This window comes from Eleutherodactylus coqui, chromosome 1 (assembly GCF_035609145.1).
Source record: "Eleutherodactylus coqui strain aEleCoq1 chromosome 1, aEleCoq1.hap1, whole genome shotgun sequence".
Lineage (NCBI taxonomy): Eukaryota > Metazoa > Chordata > Amphibia > Anura > Eleutherodactylidae > Eleutherodactylus > Eleutherodactylus coqui.
The window spans coordinates 492472953-492494466 of record NC_089837.1 but is presented as its reverse complement, the minus strand read 5'-3'; the positions used below and the strand labels follow the sequence as shown (position 1 = coordinate 492494466).

The window sequence follows — 21514 nt, the reverse complement described above, 5'->3', positions numbered from 1 at the left end:
TCACATCTCTTCGTTCACATGGGTAGACGTGCAGCCGATCAACGATCATTTATATACTTGCGTAGATGATACAATTAGCTGAAAAACAAGTGCTTAATTGTACATTGGCTAATGGATTATCCTTTTACATAGACTGATACTTGAGCAAACGAGCGTCAAGACAAACATTCCAAATAAATACTTGAAAACAGTAGATGGGCCAACCCAGGAGAGCAAACAGAAGTAAACTGTGAACATCTCCTAATGGGACTTGTCCAGAAACTAAAATCCCATTTAGTGAATTAATGCCCCCTTTCTCTTCCCCTCTGTTACATATACTCCGCTTTAATCCAAATCTATATAAATATTTTTTTTTCAACTTCAACGCTTAAAAAAAATTGTCCCAAGTCGTCTACAAAATGAGCTCCTTTTCAAGATGTGCTTAAGGTATAATGTGATTGGGAGCACTGGGAGATCTTAGAATAGCAATGCAATATAAATGCAAATGATTATAATGGATATTACTATATTATTGTTCCTTATCTTTCACATCTTTTTTTTTTTTTTTTCTGAATGGCTTCCCGAAAGGTTGTAATAATTTTGTATAGAGGACTTTTTTTCTGTCTTCGTTTCTACAGCTCAGGTGGACGGCAATAGATGGGTATTGTTTTCGGCAGGTGGTATGACAGTGAAGGGTATATTTGCCGCATTGGAAGCTTCCTATGTCTTCTACTTGATGGTAAAGGACACATTTCCTCCCAGAGAACGTTACAACTCACTAAATGAATGAACAATAATAAGACAGATGAATACAATTTACAGCTGCCTCATGTTTGCTGTAAATATCGTAATCTTTACTCCGCCGTCGTCTTTGTGTGCTTTTCTATGCAAATGCATCTAAATAATTTTCGGGAGGCAGAGTTTCTCTGTAATTACTTTTCCGCAGTATCTTGATAAGAGAACAGAGGAATAAATGTCATATTCTCAGATAATTATTTCTTCTTAGAATGAAATGTACAATGGGAGAAGATATCTTGATTTCCTTCTGTGAGAAGTTTTGCCTGGGGAATTGTGGGGTTTTTTTTAATTGTTTTTTTGCTTTTTTTTCCATCCATTATCCTATTTTTTCCTAATAAACAAAATAAAGATTTTTACAACTAAATTATTAAGGATGTTCAGTGTTATAATTGTAAAGCACATATTTTGGGTTGGCTACCACACAGGACTGCAGAATCAGAAATATCAGTGATGTAAGGCGCCACCTATCAAAATGAGATTTTAGATTCTGAAATAGAAAATTACGGTAAATGGGTTTTCTGAGACTTTACAAAATTACAGGTTTAAAATGGTGTAAATTAAGAAAAATACTTACTTAGCTCAGCCTCCAGTTTCCACCATTCAAAACTCAGATGAAGCTGGTGGACAGTTATATGATGATTAGAGATGAGCGAGCATGCTCGTCCGAGCTTGATGCTCCATCGAGCATTAGCATACTTGAAAGTACTCGTCACTCGAGCGAGCACCATGAGGTGCTTAGGTAACTTTCATAGGAGAAAGAGAGAGAGAGATATCCCCTATGCCGAGCATGGGGCACCTTGAAAAATGCTCGAGTCTCCCATTGACTTCAATGGGGTTCGTTACTTGAACCAAGCTCTCGAGCATTACAAAAAGCTCGGCTCGAGTAACGAGCACCCGAGTATTTTGGTGCTCGCTCATCTCTAATGCAGATCATTGTGTATCTGCCCACCCAGCCAATCACAGGCTTTAATGATGATTCCTCCATTGCCACTGATGGTTGTGATTAGCTGAGTGGTCACATGTACAATATATGGCACATGACCCCAGTCTGCTTGTTCCATGTTTCAAGCAGAAGGGACCAAGGCTCCAGCTCCGGAGCTTTTGAGTATACCTTTTTTTTTTTTTTTTGTTATTTTACACCATTTTAAGCCTCTAAATACTTTTTTCTATTAAAGTCATGGAAAACCCTTTTTTAAAGAAGTTATCCCAAGATTTTAACTTATCCACTATCTATGGTATAGGGAATAAGTGATTGTGGGGGTCAAACATTCAATGAATTAAGAAAATGAGGGCCCTGTGACCCCAATATACATGAAGCCGTTATCAAGCATCCACATTTCCATTCCATTCATTTCTATGAGACTGTTGAACAAAAGCTGAGTACAGTGCTCAGCTATCTCCAACAGTCCCACAGAGACAAATGGAGCATAAGTGCACATGCCTGTTTGCTACTCCATTCATACAGGTGGAACAAGACCGACATTTTCGGGATTGGTCATAGTCTTCACAGTTGGACCTCTACTGTTCAGACATTTATCCCCTATTCTATAGATAAAGGATGAGATAGAATTCTGGGCTAACCCCTATAAGTAATGGGTTTTATAGCATTCGGCCTCCTTTTTCTATCATTAAGTACTTCAGTTTTGGTTGGTCTGTTAAATTGCAACAATGATAGAGCAAGGGTAAAATATTGAGTGGCAAATAAAGATGTGGACGCTATTATGAGTAATCAAGTAAGCCTTGAAAAATAATCTTTGAGAATGGCTTTCCTTATTACACATGGCAAACTCCAATTGCCTTCTTGGAACTGAGTACAACAGAAGCCATATTATTGTCAACTGTATGGCCTACCCAAATATTAGAGGATCCTCCAGTGGACCCAGCTTTTGATACAATAATGGGACTCAAAGGTCAAACAGAAGATGATCCCATTTGGAACTGACTTTCGAGCCAATTACTTGTCATTAGGGTTTATTACTTATGGATGATACATTCTGTGTTTATAATGACAACGCGATTATGGTGCAGTTAAAGGTGGACATCACACATTCTGCATAGCGGGTTGACCTCAAATTCATTTCCTCTGGTGGACATGGAGCCTTATCCTCAAGTACCAGATCTGAAGTTAAAAATCCTAATTGTAAGGACCAGTCATATTTCATGGTCTTGGGCCTTTAGAAAGGTGCCAACTATGCACTTTCCATCAGCCAGTGTAATTCACATGGCCAAAACACTGATTTCAAAAAATTTAGGAAATGCCTTGTTTCTAAAGTGTCAGGAAGAGTTCATATTTTCTGACTGGGCTCTGACATAATAAATATGATCTAATTTTAAGGGTAAGGCCTCATGTCCACGGGGAAATGTTTATTTTAAATCTGCAGCGTTTTTCCCGCACGCGGATCCGCGCCCCATAGGGATGCATTGGACACCCGCAGGTAGTTAAATACCTGCGGATGTCATTTTCCCGTCAGGCGCGGATCCGTGTGTGGGGAAAAAAATGGACATGCTCCATTTTCGTGTGGGTCTCCCACGCAGACGGCTCCCGCAGGCTTCTATTGAAGCCTATGGAAGCCGTCCGGATCCCTAGGAGACCTAAAATCTGAATAAACTCACCTGCTCCAGACGATGCGGATCTTCCTTCAAGGCCGGATCTTCTTTCTTCGGCCCGGTAGATGTGCCGGGCGCATGCGCACGGCACGCTGCCAGCGTGGCGAGCCCATCTGCTGGGCCGAAGAAAGAAGATCCGTCCGCGAAGGAAGGAAGATCCGCATCGTCCGGAGCAGGTGAGTATATTCTCATTTTTAGGCCTCATGTCCGCGGGGCAGGAGGGATCCGCTACGGATTCTACATGAAGAATCCGCGTCAGGCCTGATTTTCCCCGTGGATATGAGGCCTTATGGTGGTAGATGGCCTACATTAAGCTGTGCTAAAAATACGTTTACAAGTAGAAAGCATTGCAGATTGCTAAGCAATGCTTTGTTTTTCCTGGTGAGGCCCTGCAGAAAATATGAGCATGTAGATTATAGCTTCCCAATGTCAAGATCAAAGAAAAATGGAAGGCTCCTTTACATGGCTCGATAATTGGGCAAGAACAATTGTAGGAATGTTAGTGTGTCCGCTTACAACCCGAACTATGTGGAAGAGCCACCAATCATCCTCCGAAAGAAAACGTTTGTTCGTTAGGTGATTGAATCTTCATACAGCACTAAAACCATTGTTCTCAACAGCACATCTTCATGCGCAAACAGGGTATATGTTGTAGACTGTCATGAAACAGTAGGGCAAGCAAATTATTGCAAAAATGATTATTTGTCCCTAAAGATAAATGATTGGTGACCTCAATGATTGATGCTAGTTACACTGCTCAGATCAAGGCCTTTAAAAGGAGCCTTAGACCCCCACCCTCAAAATCATCATCAATTGGGTGGTCAAAAATGTCTTCCTTTTAAAGGGACTGTTCACTTCTAAACTATTTAGAACTTATTGAATTCAATGGGAACAGTATCTAGATTACCAACCTGGGCTGCAATGTGTAGAGCGCTCTCTGCTTTATGTGAGAACAGCTGGTCATCAGGTTAACGTGCGGTGGACCTGCACCAATCAACTATTGATGGCCCATTGTGAGGATAAGTCATCAATAGTGTACAGGTGGATAACCATTTTAATCTTTCATACATGCAGTGTATTATCTGTATTACTTTGTCCAATAGTCATTCACTCAACTCCAGTACTGTATAGCAGGGGTCCCCAACTCCAGTCCTCAGGGACCACCAACAGGTCATGTTTTCAGGATATCCTATAGTACAAACCCCTGTGGCAATGTCTGAGGCATTTACAAGAATTACATCACCTGTGCAATACTGAGGAAATCCTGAAAACATGACCTGTTGGGGATCCTGAGGACTGAAGTTGGGGAACACTGCTGTATAGTACACTGCAGTATAGTATAGTTTCTGATGCGGTTTCAGCTGCACAACATATGTTCAACATGATTCGTCTAGAGGTATGACTGTCCTTTTAAAATGTCATAAGTTGTTTAAAGGATGACTAACCAGACTGCAGATAATTACACAGCAGTGACATTTATTAGTTTATAATATACCGATGGATTCATGCACCGATGACATATAAAAGCCGGTGTTCTGTCAGCTGTTGCTTCCTTGAGCTATGCAGATTTTATATAGAAAAATGAAAAAATTGCAAATATGGAGCTGAAATAGAAAACTAAGGTTTTAGATATTAGACATTTTAATAGCAATTTATTAGTATTGGGATTCTAGAAGGGGGATGCATTTTGGAAGAGCACCTCTCATTGTGGTGGACTGGTATTATATGGATGACTATTATTTTGAATGGTCACCATATCAGACTACATTACTCTTGGTTTGTTCTGGCTTCTCTGGCTTCTCTGGCTGTTTACTATAAATGCCAGTCATGGACTCTGCCACCACATCTTGAAATTGGTTGTCTCTGAAACAACTCCTTTAAATGCTAAGTATTTATATCCAAGTAGAGTCATACAAGCTCAACTGGCTGTGCTATTTAAAGGGAAGGTCTTCCTTCACAACCATTATTTATTTCTCATTGCAATGAATCTAAAATTAAAAGTGAAGTAATACTTTTGTGATTATAGTTCCTATTCAAGCCTATATGTCTCCATGGTAACAGACTACAAATAAGCCTTGCGTAGTCTGATTCTGCTATTATACTCTCTTCTACCACTCCACTACTTTTAACTAAAATACTTAGTAAGATTAGTAAGTGGTAGGGGACAGGTGACTGGCATTTTGACTGCCTGATTGGACTACAGTAAATACAGTCACTTGACATAGGTGTTCTTCACTTTGGACAATGCCTACTTGTTAGAAACATTTCAAGACAATAAGCTAATAAAAAGTGTCCCCCTGCTAGGGCAACCAGCGAATTGCTATAATCTATGTGGAAACACATCAGTAAATGTTGAGTTTCCTTGCAACAACCCTACAGGGGGAGTTAAGTATTACATAGTTCTCATTTAACCCTTTCCAATCCACTGTCTGACGTCTGAAGACATTCTGATTGAAGGCTGTACAGCTTCTAATGTCAGAAGACGTCTGGCAGGGTATTCTTACTGTATATTACTGGCCGCTCTGTTGTCTGGGGCCTCTCCAGCATGTCCAATACCACAGTACTGGCTCTAGCCAGCAGGTGGTGCAATTGTATAATGACAGAAAGAGAAAAACCCCTAGGAAACCCTAAATCCAAACTTGGATTGCAAAGAGTTAAATCAATGGTTTATGTGTGTATGTGGCAGGTCCGAGGCCCTTTATCACTCTCCCCTTTCGGGCATCAGGAGGACTCTTCCACTCTGTATAGCACAGGCCCAGTGTGCAGACAGCAGGCCATCAACATAGTAACATAGTATGCTTGGCTGAAAAAAGACAAATGTCCATCCAGGTCAGCCTGTCCCCCTTCCTTGTTAATCCAGAGGAAGTCAAAAATCAAAGACATCTCAATCACAGTGATTCCATTTGGCCCAAGGAAAGCAAGCCTGCTTCAACATGGCAGTTAACAAGAAAAATGTTTATTGACCAACTCCTAAACAGTATCTGTTAATAAGCAGTTTGTGGAAAACAATTTCAAACAACTGAGCAAAAGTGAAAGTGCTAACAACTACTTGTCCGTCATTCCGTGTGTGATGTGTAAGTGGCATACAAAGCCTAACAGCATCTGTGATGTCAGTTACCAGCTCTTAGCTCCTCCCCCTGATCACATGATGTGACATCATCACAGGTCCTTTATTCTCCTTGTGCACTGAATAAGGAATTATGGGCAGACTACATCCCCCACAAACCCCTGCGGCCTCAATTGCTATGGATACAGCAGTACTCCATCTGGCAGTTTGCAGCTGGTTGTGAGACAGCTGGACACCTGTGTGGAGACTCCAATAAATGACACCTCACAAATGTCCACATACATAGCTGGCAGTGCATATTACCCAACAACATTGAAGCATAGTCCTTCACCACTATCTTTACATCTCCTAAACGTGATATCATGTCATCTCAAGTGCTAATGCCAATAACACCAGTCCAGCCTTCATCTAATCGTCAACCATTGTGTAGTGTTGCAGCAAACCGTTGCTGTCCAGCAAACATGTCACAACAGAGGCTTCAACGCCACCGTGAAGGTAATGCAGCTTACATGACACAGCGACAAGCCACGATTTCACCTCAGCCACCAGCTGAAATTCATAAATCATGCAGTTCATATGCGAAAGCTACGAGCGAACATGTCTCCTCATGAGCAGCTGAAGTTCGTAAATCACATGCAGCTAATATGCAAAGGCAACATAGCATTGCTGTCTGTGACGTGCCTGTAGCAGAGCTGTGTGTGTGACATACATGTAGCAGAGCTGTGTGGAGCATTGCTCCACCAGAAATACCGGTACTATAATTTCCTAAATATTACTAGTCTCTCTTTATGAGCCTTTCATAGAAGATAGTATAATAGTCGGTTCTGCATGACCAAATGTCTGGCCTAGCTCTCTGCACACTCGTACTTGACCCAGCATGAGAGCTCACTCAGTCGCAAGAGTTGCCCCAGGGATCTACCTCTTAAAGAAACAATGCCCGAGCCAACTTAAAACGCACAGTCAAATGTAAAGAATTACACTGGAGGGGGGGTACACCCTGCTACGTAATACAGGACAAGTTCAACAGAGTGAGAAATGCTCTTTGAAGATATTCCCCACTCTGGAAGATCCTATTCAGAGGACTCCTTCTATAAATTCCCTACAGTTTGAAAATAGCTTTAATGACCATGAAACCCAATCTTGTGCGCATTATGTTTGAAAACCTCTCTTTTATTGAACATGAAGCCATGACACAATTATATTTTGGGGTCTCAATGGAATGATGTCCAACTCCGTAAAAGCTGTCCGACCCTATAAAGACTCCAACATAGAGCGCTTAACATACGCATCTCATTCCCTTTGTGCCAATTTTTTTTTTTTTTTTATCCAGAAGGTTGTTCCAACACCATAAATCATAAGTGCAAAAGCTCCGCAGGACACGTCCGCTCTCCTTCAATCTGTTTATCTGTACTATTTTATGCAGAATTTCCATTTCCCCACTACGCAACTGGGACGGTCGTTCGGTTAAATCCCTGAGATAAGCAAACTGCTCCCTATTATTTATAGATGGCCATTCGCAGCAAATAACCGGACTGGTGCTTAATACAATGAGCAAGTCTATATGATAAATACTCGCTGCTTCACTAATAACTGGCGGTGCAATTCATCTCCTATTAGTCGACCTCTAGTTTACCATTGCTGATAAAAGCTGCCCCCGAGGCTGATTATTATTTAGGTGAGATATTAATCATAAAACTGATTAAGTAAAGGCTATTATGTTCCAAGGAATATTTTCCTGTACCTTTTCCCCATTGAAATGTTATCATCTTGACCTTAATAGGGCTGCAATGAAACATGAGGCATTAATAAGTATGTGAATACACTGGGTTCCCATAGGATGGCACATTGGATAAACCGATAAGTTAGGATAAGGCGGAAAACACTAGAGAGCTGGTTGAATAGGAAAGGTAGCTGGGCATCAATAATTCATTGAGTGATATATGGCCAGGAAGGTGTAGGCAAGGGACTATAAACAAGATCATCAACTGGTTGATCGTTGGTTATTTGTCATTGTATTGTAGATTCACCTGTGTATTAGGCCTTGTCCACTCTAGCATTTCTGTTCAACTTTTTATTTTGCATGTATTCTGTTCTTTTATTGGCCTCCATAAGGTCCTTAGAGTTTCATTTACCTCATAGGCAAATTCCAGACATTCAGAGATCTACCACCATCTTCTTCTGGAGTGCCAGACAAACCTCTACTGATAACCAAAGGATGTATTTCCTCTGCAGACCTCCTCGAGACTCATGACTTTGCCTCTCAGTAGTTAAGGTCCCAAATGGGTTTAAACTATACCCTAGAAAAGGAAAGTAGGGGAACTCGAAAGTAAATACAGCTTAGGGGCATGGGCATGTAGGGCAGCATAGCAGCTCAGTAGTTAGCATTGTTGCCTTCCATCACAGGGATCAAATATGACCAAAGACGACATCTGCTTAGAATTTGTATATTTTCTATGCGCTTACATGGATTTCCTCCAAAAAATATTCTGAGAGGATAATTGGCTAATTATGAATTTGACCCTAGTGGGAGTTGGGGGATGAGTGCCCATATGGCTGCTACTGACATTGCCTCTCTGCAACTCTCCGCATAACAGAAAGTCTAATTTTTGAGCTGTGCTTTGAGTCCCCTGTGTGGAAAAAAGCACATTAGACATGTTTTTTTTGTTGTAAGGCTCCATAAGTCTAGTGAAAAACTAAATGGGTTCTTGGATCAGATCATTTTTGTAAGATTTTATGATAATTTGGCCACAAAGATTGCATCAACAGTGTTACTAGGACCATAAAACATATCATTCTCTATCACTAGGACCTTTCATATGGTCTTGATTTTAACACTTCTGTATGGTCAAAAGATTACAGAATAGAAAAAAGTGGCATAAAATGTAGCAATTCAGGTTTATATCTAACATTACTGACATGGAAAGGGAATCCTTGACCTTCTTCATGTTGCCCACAACACGAGCAGTTTGAAATCCGGACAGACGCCCACATTACAGAGATGTATGTTTTATTCTTTACCTCTGTAGCATTTCAGAGAGAACTTATTTAAACAGCAACTGGAAAAGAGTAGAAGCGTCAGGGGGTGGATCCCACCAGCTTCTGCCCACCCAGCTCGGCTAACTTGACTGGTCTTACCCTATGCACAAAAGGAGAGACCGGTCAATCTAGCCGAACTCGAGAGGAAGCCCCCCAATGACTCTTTTTCATGTTCTCGATCACTTTTTAAAGTATACTTTCTCTGAAATGCTGCCATGCTTCAGAATAACACTTACATCTATGTGGAGTCCGCTTCATACTCATTGGCTATCAGCTGCCGAAAACTGCCACAAATGAAGTTAGCTTTGATCGTGGCAATTTACTATTTAAATGCAGCTGTTAAAACAGACTATTCATCTAAAAAGCTAGTCAGAATGGGGCCCTCTGATGCCCCATTGATCCCCTTCTGGGACACAATTGTGGAGTGTTAATGAGTTAGCATTGCAGTCTGGAGCCAAGTCAAGGCTCCCTGTATGTATGGTTACCCATTAAACCCTGCTTGTGACAGAGCTTAATCGACAAGGATTAAGGCAGGCAAGGCAAGACTTAAAGGAGATGTCCCGCGCCGAAACGGGTTTTTTTTTTTTTTAAACCCCCCGTTCGGCGCGAGACAACCCCGATGCAGGGGTTAAAAAAACCACCCGCACAGCGCTTACCTGAATCCCGGCGGTCCGGTGACTTCAATACTTACCGCTGAAGATGGCCGCCGGGATCCTCCGTCTTCGTGGACCGCAGCTCTTCTGTGCGGTCCACTGCCGATTCCAGCCTCCTGATTGGCTGGAATCGGCACGTGACGGGGCGGAGCTACACGGAGCCGCTCTCTGGCACGAGCGGCTCCATAGAAGACTGCTGAAGACCCGGACTGCGCAAGCGCGGCTAATTTGGCCATCGGAGGCCAAAAATTAGTCGGCTCCATGGGAACGAGGACGCTAGCAACGGAGCAGGTAAGTAAAAAACTTTTTATAACTTCTGTATGGCTCATAATTAATGCACAATGTACATTACAAAGTGCATTATTATGGCCATACAGAAGTGTATAGACCCACTTGCTGCCTCGGGACAACCCCTTTAAAGGAGTTGTCCGGCCACACAGGGTAAAAATGCTGCTGCTTCCCTTTCAGTAAGGATAGTAACAGACAGCATACTAGGGCTCAAACTGTCCGGCAGATCAGCTGCAATGTCAGTTTATTACCTTAGACTGATCTTCTCTGCAGTTTTCAAAGATGGCGCCTCTGTGCTGCCTTCTCACATGCCCTGCGCCCCCCCCCCCTCTTCTGTGTGCGCGCTCCCGATGGTAGTAAGACATGAAAAGGCAGGATTTCCCTCAGCTCACGTCCTAGCCCCGCCCACGACACGCCCACCTCTATTGAACTGCTCTACAGTCTCTCCCCGCCCAGGCCCCGCCCCCTGCTAAAGTAAAGTAAAACATTTCCCCACACACACATGCCCTCATAGTGCCCCTCTCACAATGACCCCCCCCCCACACTTCTGTCAGCCGGGTCAATGCACATACACATCACTGCACCCCCCCCCCTTCCCCTGCACACATCCATCCATCCATCCATCCATCGATCTCTCCCACTCCACACACCCCCCCTTCCCCCGGGACTTCTGTCAGCCGGTCCGTGCACACCACACACACATCACTGCCCCCCCCTTCCCCTGCACACATCCATCCATCCATCCATCGATCTTTCCCACTCCACACACCCCCCCTTCCCCCGGGACTTCTGACAGCCGGTCCGTGCACACCACACACACATCACTGCCCCCCCCCCGTGCACACATCCATCCATCCATCCATCTCTCCAACATTTCTCCCCTTCTCCCCTACTCCCCTTCTCCCCTTTCACATACTTTTAAAGTCCCGACGGTGTCTTCTTGGCTCTTGTCCAAGCAGCAGCGGCAGGCAGTCACTCACTCCGCTCTGGTATATGAAACCAGGAAGTAAGTGTACTGTGCATGCGCCGACCGGCGGCGCGCGTCCCCTGCGATGATGAGGTAAAGAGCGCGGTCCCGGCAGAAGAAAAAAGGACTGCGCATGCGCGGAAGGGAAGAGGAGCGTTCCAGCGCCGACGAGAGCTGCTGCCGGCCCGACAAGAAATGCAGAAGATTTCTTGTCGTAACCTGGGACGACCGAGGGTCAACACAGGGGGGGGCACCCCTAAAGGTAAGTCCAAAACTTCTGTTTGCTTCATTTTCCATGCACAATGTATATTACAAAGTGCATGGAAATGGGCAAACAGAAGTAATGAGCTATGATGTTTCTGGCCGGACAACCCCTTTAATAAGAAACAGTGAATATTACTTTATATTGAAATACTAAAGTATTGCAGTATATATTACAAACAATCAAGTGATTGCAAGTTCAAGCCCCTATGTGAACGAAAAAAAAATGTATAAAAATGTTTCATAAAGTTTTTTAAAACAGTTAAAGGCAATATTAAAAGTTAAAAAAACAACCTTTTCCCCATTCTTTAAATAACAAATCTAAACCCACATATTTTGTATTACTGTGTTTGTAAAAGTTAAAACTAATAAAAGACTAGTTGTCAGCACCCTGTCGCCCGGCAGCAACTAGATGTCAGCACCCTGACGGCGACTAGTTGTCAACACTCTGACCCCCGGCGGCGACCAGTTGTCAGCACCCCGACCCGGCAGCAACTAGTTGTCAGCACCCCTACCCCCGGCAGCGACTAGTTGTCAGCATCCCGACTTCGGCTAGTTGTCAGCACCCCGACCCCCGGCGGCGACTAGTTGTCAGCACCCCGACCCCCAGCCGCGACTAGATGTCAGTACCCTGGCGGTGACTAGTTGTCAACATCCTGACCCCCGGCGGCGACTAGTTGTCAGCACCCCGACCCCAGCCGCGACTAGATGTCAGTACCCTGGTGGCGACTAGTTGTCAGTGCCCCAACCCCCGGCGGCGACTAGTTGTCAGTGCCCCGATCCCCAGTGTCGACTAGTTGTCAGCGTCCCGACCCCCGGCGACAACTAGCTGTCAGTGCCCCAACTAGTTGTCAGTGCCCCGACTAGTTGTCAGTGCCCCGACCCCGGCGGCGACTAGTTGTCAGCGCCCCGACCCCCGATGAGTAGTTGTCAGCGCCCTGACCCCCGGCAGCAACTAGTTGTCAGCGCCCCAACCCTTGTAAAGTGACTGCATCACACAGCCCCCCCACCTGCTAGTATAATGTGACAGCAGCCCCCCCCCCCCCCCCGCTAGTATAATGTTACAGCAACAGCACCCCCCCCCCGCTCTAGTATATTGTGACAGAAACCCCCGCCTTCCCTTTCCTACCCTCAGGCTGGTGTAATGTTACAGCCCCCCGCCCTCCAACCCCCTGCTACTATAATGTGACAACCCCCCCCCACCCCCGCTAGTGTAATTTGACATCAGCCCCCACTCTAGTATATTATGACAGCCCCCCTCCCCTTCCTACACCACCGCTGGTATAATGTTACAGCACTTCCTGCCCCCCCCCCACTGCTATAGTGTGACAGCACCCCCCCCCCACCACCACTAGTGTAATGTTACAGCCCCCCCAGCTACTATAATGTCACAGCCCCCCCTGCCCCCCCTGCTACTATAATGTTAACCCCCCCCCCCCCCCCCCCGCTAGTGTAATGTGACAGCAGCCCCCACTCTGGTATATTGTGACAGCCCCCCCCCCTCCCCTTCCTACCCCTTCTTGGTAAGTATATATCTTCTGTTTCGCTCATTTACAAGGCACATTGTATATTGCAAAGTGCATTGTAATGGCCAAACAAAAGTATATACATACACTTTCTATGGCCGGACAACCCCTTTAATTTTTAAATGTAGAAAAACATGATATATATATATATATATATATATATATATATATATATATATATAGTTCTATGCGTTTCCTGGAGCACACTGTCTGGCTGGTGGAGTGGAGTTCTCGGTCTTGTGCACATACATACCAGCTCCTCTTACTAGAAAATCTGTCATTTTGAAGTGGTTAAAGGGCTCATGGCATGGCAGAGCTCTGTGCACGGGGTTGTATGATAGCTTGTGGAGCAATAAGTTGCATACAGCCTTCATGTACTGCCATGTAGGATCTGTTAAGTATCTTAAAATGGTTCTCCTACTTCTATTTTGTTGCAGGAAGCAGACAGCTCCGTACATTACATAGTGGCCCCAGTTGGTACTGCAGGCTGAATCTTACATTTAAGTGAATGAGACTCAGCCTGCAATATTAACATAAGCCACAGTGCAATGTAATTTTTAGGAAGAGGTGAGCTCATTAATGTCCTTGTCTTGAATGTACTATGTGAACCTGACCTTACTAGAAGAATGACTCTATAAGGTTAGGATTGGGATGCCATTTAATGCATCTTTTTATCACCTCTACTATGTAACTGATAATGTTGTACAATCCTGAAAATCAAAATAAGGCCATGAGCGGCGCCCTCTCGTATCGCAGTGCAGGAGATCTCGTCATGTTAATATTGCTTACAAGGGTTTTCAGGTAAGAGCTGCAATGTTTTTTTTCCTTGGTCTTTAATCACTTCACTTATTTCCAAGTGTCAGCTCGAATTTTGCATCGAGTGCTTATGGTATCAGACATTTAATTGCTTTAGGGCCTTGCTCCGTCCTTTGATTTGCCTATCATATTATTGCCAGATGTGCGTCTTCTCGTTTTTTTCTCCTTCTCTCTAACGGAGACCTGTCTTGTGTCTCAACAGGCTGAGCTTTAATGAAGGAACGTCAAAACTGCTAACAGTCACACAAACAGGGACTCAAGACCCTAGTGACCAAGGATGGCGTCGCCATGGAAACTATATCTGCTGCTGTCAGTCATCGCGGGGTGTCTTTCAGGTAAACACGAGGATTGTAAACTTTGTTTTCAAGTGATGAATAAAATATATATGGCGTAACGCACGTTTTGTAGGCAATTAAGTTCGTGTTATCTACAGTATGAGGAGGTTTTAGGATCTTCAAAAAATGTAGGGAACATCCATAATTGTTTCTCTTACCGTCTGCTTCATTTTCTTCCATTGGGATCATTAACCCACCTCATTAGTACGAAGAGCAATCGCCTATAGGTCTTACGGGCTGTCCGCAGCATGCTTTACCCACCCGGTAATCATAAAAGTTTTAAAACAAAAAAAGTCTTAAAAAGTAGTCTATAACTGGCCAAATGTAGTTCCCGTTTGACCTCTCTTACATCAATCTATGGAAACATAAAGCCGTAAGTTTGACAGATATTTAGTCAAATAACAAAATACAAAGTGACTGAACAAAAGAGAAATGTAAATCACATCACTATTTGGTGTGACCATCCTTTCCCTTCAAAACAGCATCAGTTCTTCTAGGGACACTTGCACACAGTTTTTGGAGGAATTCAGCAGAGAGGTTGTTCCAGACATCTTGGAGAACTAAGCACAGATCTTCTCTGGAGGTTGGCTCGCTCCAATCTTTCTGTCTCTTCATGCAATCCCTGATAGACTGGATGATGATGAGATCAGAGCTCAGTGGGGCCATGTCATCGCTTCCAGGACTCCTTGTTCTTCCTTACGCTGAAGATAGCCGTTAATGACATTGCCTGGATGTTTGGGGTCATTGTCTTGCTGCTAAATAAATTTGGACTCTATCAGGCGTCTTCTACTTTCAAAGCAAATTCTCCCTTTGCAACTTTTTGTTTCCCAACTTTTACAAAGTGCTGCATGTTCTATATTTAACGTTTACATATGCATAAAATTGCGTACATTTATATATGTTTATGCATGCTTAAGATACAGTATATGCCAAAAATACATTAAAAATGTGAGGAGAACTGCCCCTTAGCCCTCATCCTGTCCCTCCATCAAAAATCAACACCACCAGTTTCAAATTCTATCGATCAATCTATATATTTTTCTAACACTAAAGAGAGAGGATTCAAAAAGATCTAGAAAAGCTTGCACAGTGGGCGGCGACTAACAGAATAGTATTTAACCAGGAGAAATGAAAAGTCCTACATCTGGGCAAGAAAAATGAAAGAAGCACATACAGAATGGGAGGAATGAGGCTAAGCAGCAGCACATGTGAAAAAGACTTGGGTATACTAATAGATCACAGACTGAACATGAGTCAACAATGTGATGCTGCAGCCAAAAAGGTAAACACAATTCTGGGATGTATTAGGAGAGGCATAGAGTCTAGATCACGTGCGGTTATTATTCCCCTCTACTCTTCCTTAGGGCTCACACCCACTGGCGTTTTTTCTCCATTGCGCAAGAACAAAAAAGGCATCACGCCGGGATATTGCCAGTCTTTTTAATGGGGCCAGTGGCAGCAGCGCTAGCCCCATTGAAAAGAGATGGAGAATGCCTCGGACTTCTGCCACAGCTGCGACAGGAGTTTCCTTTATCCCCGCGGGGACCGCGGGAATGAAGGAATCCTCTGCCACAGCTGTCACAGCTGTGGCAGAAGTCCGCGGCATGCTATCCTATTGCTTTCAAGGGGGGATCCCATTGAAAGCACTGCTTTCTGGCAAGCCCCACAGTATGATTATCGGGGAAGGGCTTGAAATATAAGCTCTTCCCCGATAATCATTAATAATGTTTTCAATGGGGCTAGCACTGCTGCCGCTGGCCCCATTGGAAGCACTAGCGATATGTCAGTTCTATTCCGGCGTCTTTCTTGCGCTGCGAGGCGAGAGTTTTCCTGTGCTCTCGCAGCGCAAGAAAGAAAATATCGCCAGTGGGTGGTCAGACCTCATCTGGAATACGGTGTCCAGTTCTGGGCACCCCACTTTAAAATAGACATAGACAAACTGGAGCAAGTTCACAGAAGAGTTACCAGGATGGTGAGCGGTCTGCAAATCATGTCCTATGAGGAACGGTTAAAGGATCTGGGAATGTTCAGCTTGCAAAAAAAGAAGGCTCATTATCTATCTATCTATCTATCTATCTATCTATCTCATATCTATCTATCTATCTATCTATCTATCTATCTATCTATCTATCTATCTATCTATCTATCTATCTTCCTGTCTGTCTGTCCATCTACCCATCATTAAGGTCTCAGAAAACCTCCTATTCATTCCAAGATGTGACCGTGATTGTTGCACTGCTTTACATGTTATTCTCACAAAGCTCTAGGAAGCCGAGATATGGTTCGTTAGACACGCTGGCTGTTGGATATGATAGTCACGCCTGAATTTGCAGATTTTTGATGGAGTTTGGTGATTACTACATGTATTATTTGAACAACTGAGTGGTATATGTGTGACTACTAGTCTACTAGATGTCATTGATGAATCAATGCTTTGTTCGCAATTAAATGGCTTTTCGATAATGAAAATTGCTACACCCTATCTGAAATAATTCTGATATTCGTAACTCAAATGCATAAACCTTTGCATAGTTGATAATAGAGTGCAGGTTACTGTGGAGCAAATGGACAAACTTTAGGCACTGCTTCCCTTTAAGTTGGATACTTTTGATTCTGTTGAGAGTTGGAAGGGTTAATCTTTCTCTGGAATATGCCTGTCCTGTAGCTGTACACGCATAACAGACTGCATTGATTCTGACAAGTGCGATGTTATCAGCAGCTAATCGGATATGATATTGCATTAATTAATGTATCAGAGGAGAAGACGGTTCGCATGCCACCTTACACCTATGCAAATGAGATACTACTGCCCCATTCCAGTCTACAGCATTTCTGATGAATATTCTATATGCTACATTTCAAGAAGACTCCCCATTAATTAACATCTCTCAACCTTACACTCTGGGAAACGAAGGCGGCCAGCATCGATCCTGGACACGGTTTTGATCACTGATTCAGACCGCAGATATTTTGCTACTTTTACATATATTTATTGACTTTTATGTTCAACATGAATCCGTGATATTCCCAGTATCTGCACATTTCCTCATGGTAATGCACCTGCGGTGATTATACAGTATTTCTGCTTTAGAATACTTGATTCTGACCCATGGCGCTCTGACTATTGCAAAACTACAACTCTAATCATTCCTGACTTGCTGGGAGGTTGCAACAGTTGGAGGGTCGTAGGTGCAAATGTATGATTGGCCACCATGGCCTTAGATATAGGAGATCATTGAAGTGAACAGAAGCTTTCTAAAGGTCACGCTGTGATTACTGTTAAAGTATAGCTATCACAACTTTTGTATCAGTAGTACTTATGAATATATGAAGCTTTGTAATAATTTTTAATAGAGGAGAGTGGCCTTTTCCTCATCTTTTCCTACTGTGCAGAACCTCCGAAAATCCATCTAGCGTAATTCTGCTTTCTGTTACAGTCTCTTTGCTAATAATTCCCCTTCCCTTGCCTACAGAAGCTCTGCAGTCACCAATAACGTATTTGGTGTAAAACAGTAAATACTGTACAAGAAGAAGAAGGGAGGAGAGGGGACGCAGCTGCAGTATCTCTCTCTCTCTCTCTCTCTCTTTTTCAATGTGTGTGAGACTGCATGCTGGGAAGAAAGAGTTTGTTTTGCAAACTGCTTACTGCTGGGAGAAAGTAGGGGGCTTCTATTACAGTCTCTTTGTTGTAATCCCCTTTCTTAACCTAAAGAACCCCCTCCATCACAAAAAAAAAATTTAGACAAGAAGTAGGGGAGAGGAGGGGATACAGCATCCGTATCTCTCCCTCTCTCTGTCAATGTGTGTGAGACTGCATGCTGGCAGAAAGGAGAGGGTTCATGCTGCAGTTTTTGTTTGCTGTAATTCCCCTTTTCCTGTTTGCAGAACCTCCTCAATCACCAAAAGTCCATCTAGTGTCAAACAGTAAATATTATACAAGGAGGCGAGGAGGGATGCAGCTGCAGTATTTCTATCCCAACTAGTGTGCAAAGATAAAACAGGATAGCGCCTTGGAACTGAAGAAATAGGTACAATATATTCCGGGAAGGTACTTCACAATTAGAGATGAGCCAGTATACTCGCTAAGGCACATTACTCGAGCGAGTAGTGCCTTAGCCGAGTATCTCCCTGCTCGTCTCTAAAGATTCAGGGGCCAGCGGCGGACGGGGAGCAGCGGGTAGGAACGGAGGGGAGATCTCTCTCTCCCCCACGCTCCCCGCCACAACTCACCTGTCACCCGCGGCGGCCCCCGAATCTTTAGAGACGAGCGGGGAGATACTCGCTAAGGCACTACTCGCTCGTGTAATGTCCCTTAGCGAGTATACTCGCTCATCTCTAGTGACAATCCTTGCAGGATCCACCTCAGTGGAGAGCAGCATATAAGAGAAAAACTGAGACCCCCCATCATCAAATAAATGGGGGTGAAGGCAATTAGCATTAACAACTTATGCGCTCGGACATTAAGTCAAAAGGATGCAATGAAACTCATTCGGCAGATGGGAGGGAGATAAGCAGGGGGCGATGACTCTCTCCCCTCTGGATGTCCTGAAACACTTGGTAAATACAGATCACACTGGGTTCACTGCCAGGGTGTAGATACGAAGATTCCACTTTATTGATGTAAAACAAAAGGTGGGTCTCTTGCAAGAGACCCCCGAGCCAAAGAAAAGCAAGGTGCTGGAGTGCAACGTATTTCGGCTAATTACAGTAGCCTTTTTCAAGCACATAGGATACACAGATACAAAAAACAGCCATATATAGGGAACTTACATCGGAGATGCCGTTCAAGTGACAGCCATCCTTCTGCCGGCGCTTGTGGATGACGTGAGAGTGTGACGGATCATTCCCGCCGGCTAGTCGTGGATCACACGTGCGTCTCAATGTGTGTGAGACTGCATGCTAAGAGAAAGAACTACATTCTTACACTGAGTAATTATCGTTCAGATTCCCATGAACAACTGCCTGCTTACTGTGAATGGAGGTGGGCAGGAACGATGCCCGGCTGCTCTGCCTCCATTCAGTCAGCAATGCTCGCTCCTATGTAAAAGCACAGGAACGTTTATTGCTTGGACGACCAGTCGGCCATCTGTGACTGACAGATTGTCCCATGTAAAAGCACCCTTAGACTTTTTGCTTTAGCATCTGTATGCGAGACTCCATGAGGGCAAGATGTAAGGGGAAGCAGAGGCGGTTAGGGCATCTGATCGGGCATATTGAAATCCAATATGCCCAATCCTTCTTTTCCTTAACATCCCCCATCGGAGGAGAATTAGGATAGCTCCCTACAAATAAGATAGTCAGCTGGTCTTGCTGTTATCAGCAGGTTCAGCCATCTTTCCTTTAATGAGTATGGTCATCATTAGGTTTATGAATGTATTATTATGCGCTCAATGCTTAACAAACAAGGTTAATTCTATTTGTAAAAAAATGATCAACAAATAATTATACAAAGTCAACAAGCAGATAGCATCTGAGTGACAGACAAAAGGCCTTTGTATCTCCTGCTTGGTTTTGTCTCACTGCACAGACATGATAACCATTTAAACAATGGAATCCTTTGTTACATTATCACCATCATTCCAGTACATTTAGGCCTTTGAAGAGATGTATTGATTGTATTTTGCATACTCTTGCAAGTTTGATGTTTAATCCCATTTTGTTTGCTGTCCTTGTACATGATGACAGGATAATTGTAAGTCAATGACACATGGAAATGGAAGGACTGTAAATAGTAGAGGTCATTGAACAAAGTGACCCTTCTGCTCATGAATGAAGATAAAACAAACACACAATATGAGTCTAGCATGCAGATATCTTGTAATGATCGCCATTAGCTGTTCTGTGTGTTAGAAAAGAAAATGCTCTCTGTAGAAGTTTGTCCTATAATTGGTATCTTTTAGCAGATTTTTATGGCTTGTTTATATTCTTAACCAATCATAAAAAGACTACCTTTCATCGTCTCCCCATGATAGGGCAGGCAGCAATCGAAATGTTTGGGTTGAATCAGTTTTTAAACAAGATAATCCCTCAAAATATGAATACTATGGAAAAAATATTCCTTACCGTTCATATATTTAGGTTTCATATGTGGAAGTACCTTGTCATTAGCTACTCATAGAGCACCCAAACCTAGAGGCCTTCAAAACATAGAGTGGTCTTCATAGAGCTCAGTAACCTTTCATTTCTGGGAACAGGTGGTGGTCCTAACTGCCCTTAAGCATCAAGAGAAGTTCAAGTTGACCTAATAACACTCACGAACGATTCATTTTGAGAAACTGGTGATGGTTTCCACTCACTGCACCTGTAGATTTCCCCAAATTCTAAGTATCCCAAGCCCAGTTGAAATTGTCATAGTGTGTCAACTTCTGCTCCTAGTTACTATAATACTATGCACTGACAGGCGCACAACTCTGCAGGTGTTGGTTTATTTGGCTGGCTGTGGGGTAGATAAGCCCAGCCAACCAATCACCATGGGTCTGTGTACATATATTCTGGCCCCTCCTCCCAGTGGGTACTGGTTATTGTCCTGATATCATTTGGGTTTGAGTATGTATGCTGATCAGATCTCTCTCTGCTTGTCTCTTGTCTGGATCCAGTTCTATTCATACCTGTCAACTATTTATACCATGTCAAAATTCTGTCTAATAGCTTGTCGGATGCCTGTAAAGATGCTTATATAACTTAGAAGATAGCTGAACCTATTGATATCAGTTGACCTGCTGATCATCTAATGTGTATGATGGTGTATCATCTCTACCCCAATATTCAATAATCTGTTGACCAAGCTTGCTTGGCTGTTTCAGATTCCCACATTCAAAGTGAATGGAAACAAAAGAAACACTGTAGCTGAATGAGCACATTGGACTGTTTCTGAACAGGGATTTGGAGCCCCTTGTTTTTGTCAGTGGAAGGATCTTTGTTTTTGGCAATGGAGCGATCCCAGAAAATGTACCCCAAACCTAAATTTTGGTTCCAATTAATGGAATATGAAAATAAAAAAGGTACAATCCCTTTAAAGTTTTAAGCATCTGACTCAAGGACTGTGAGTGCCTTCTAGGTATGGCTCCTTGGGGATTACCCTAGTGCCTGAAGGGTCAGTTAATTTCTGATAAAATACTTTTAACTGACCTCAAATATTCCCTTTATCACTCATGATGAATCTAGTTCTTGGTGAATAAGCA

The 21514-nt window shown here is 43.4% G+C and overlaps 1 protein-coding gene across 1 annotated transcript in view; it reads left to right on the top strand.

Annotated features, from left to right (window-relative positions):
• The window catches only part of CNTN5 (contactin 5), an 802468-nt gene that overhangs the window by 81309 nt on the left and 699645 nt on the right, over positions 1 to 21514 (top strand). Inside the window, exon 2 of the mRNA XM_066586592.1 lies at positions 14201 to 14333. Within this exon, the coding sequence (XP_066442689.1) occupies positions 14276 to 14333 (58 nt within the window). The 5' untranslated portion in view covers positions 14201 to 14275. The remainder of the gene's footprint in view (positions 1 to 14200; positions 14334 to 21514) is intronic.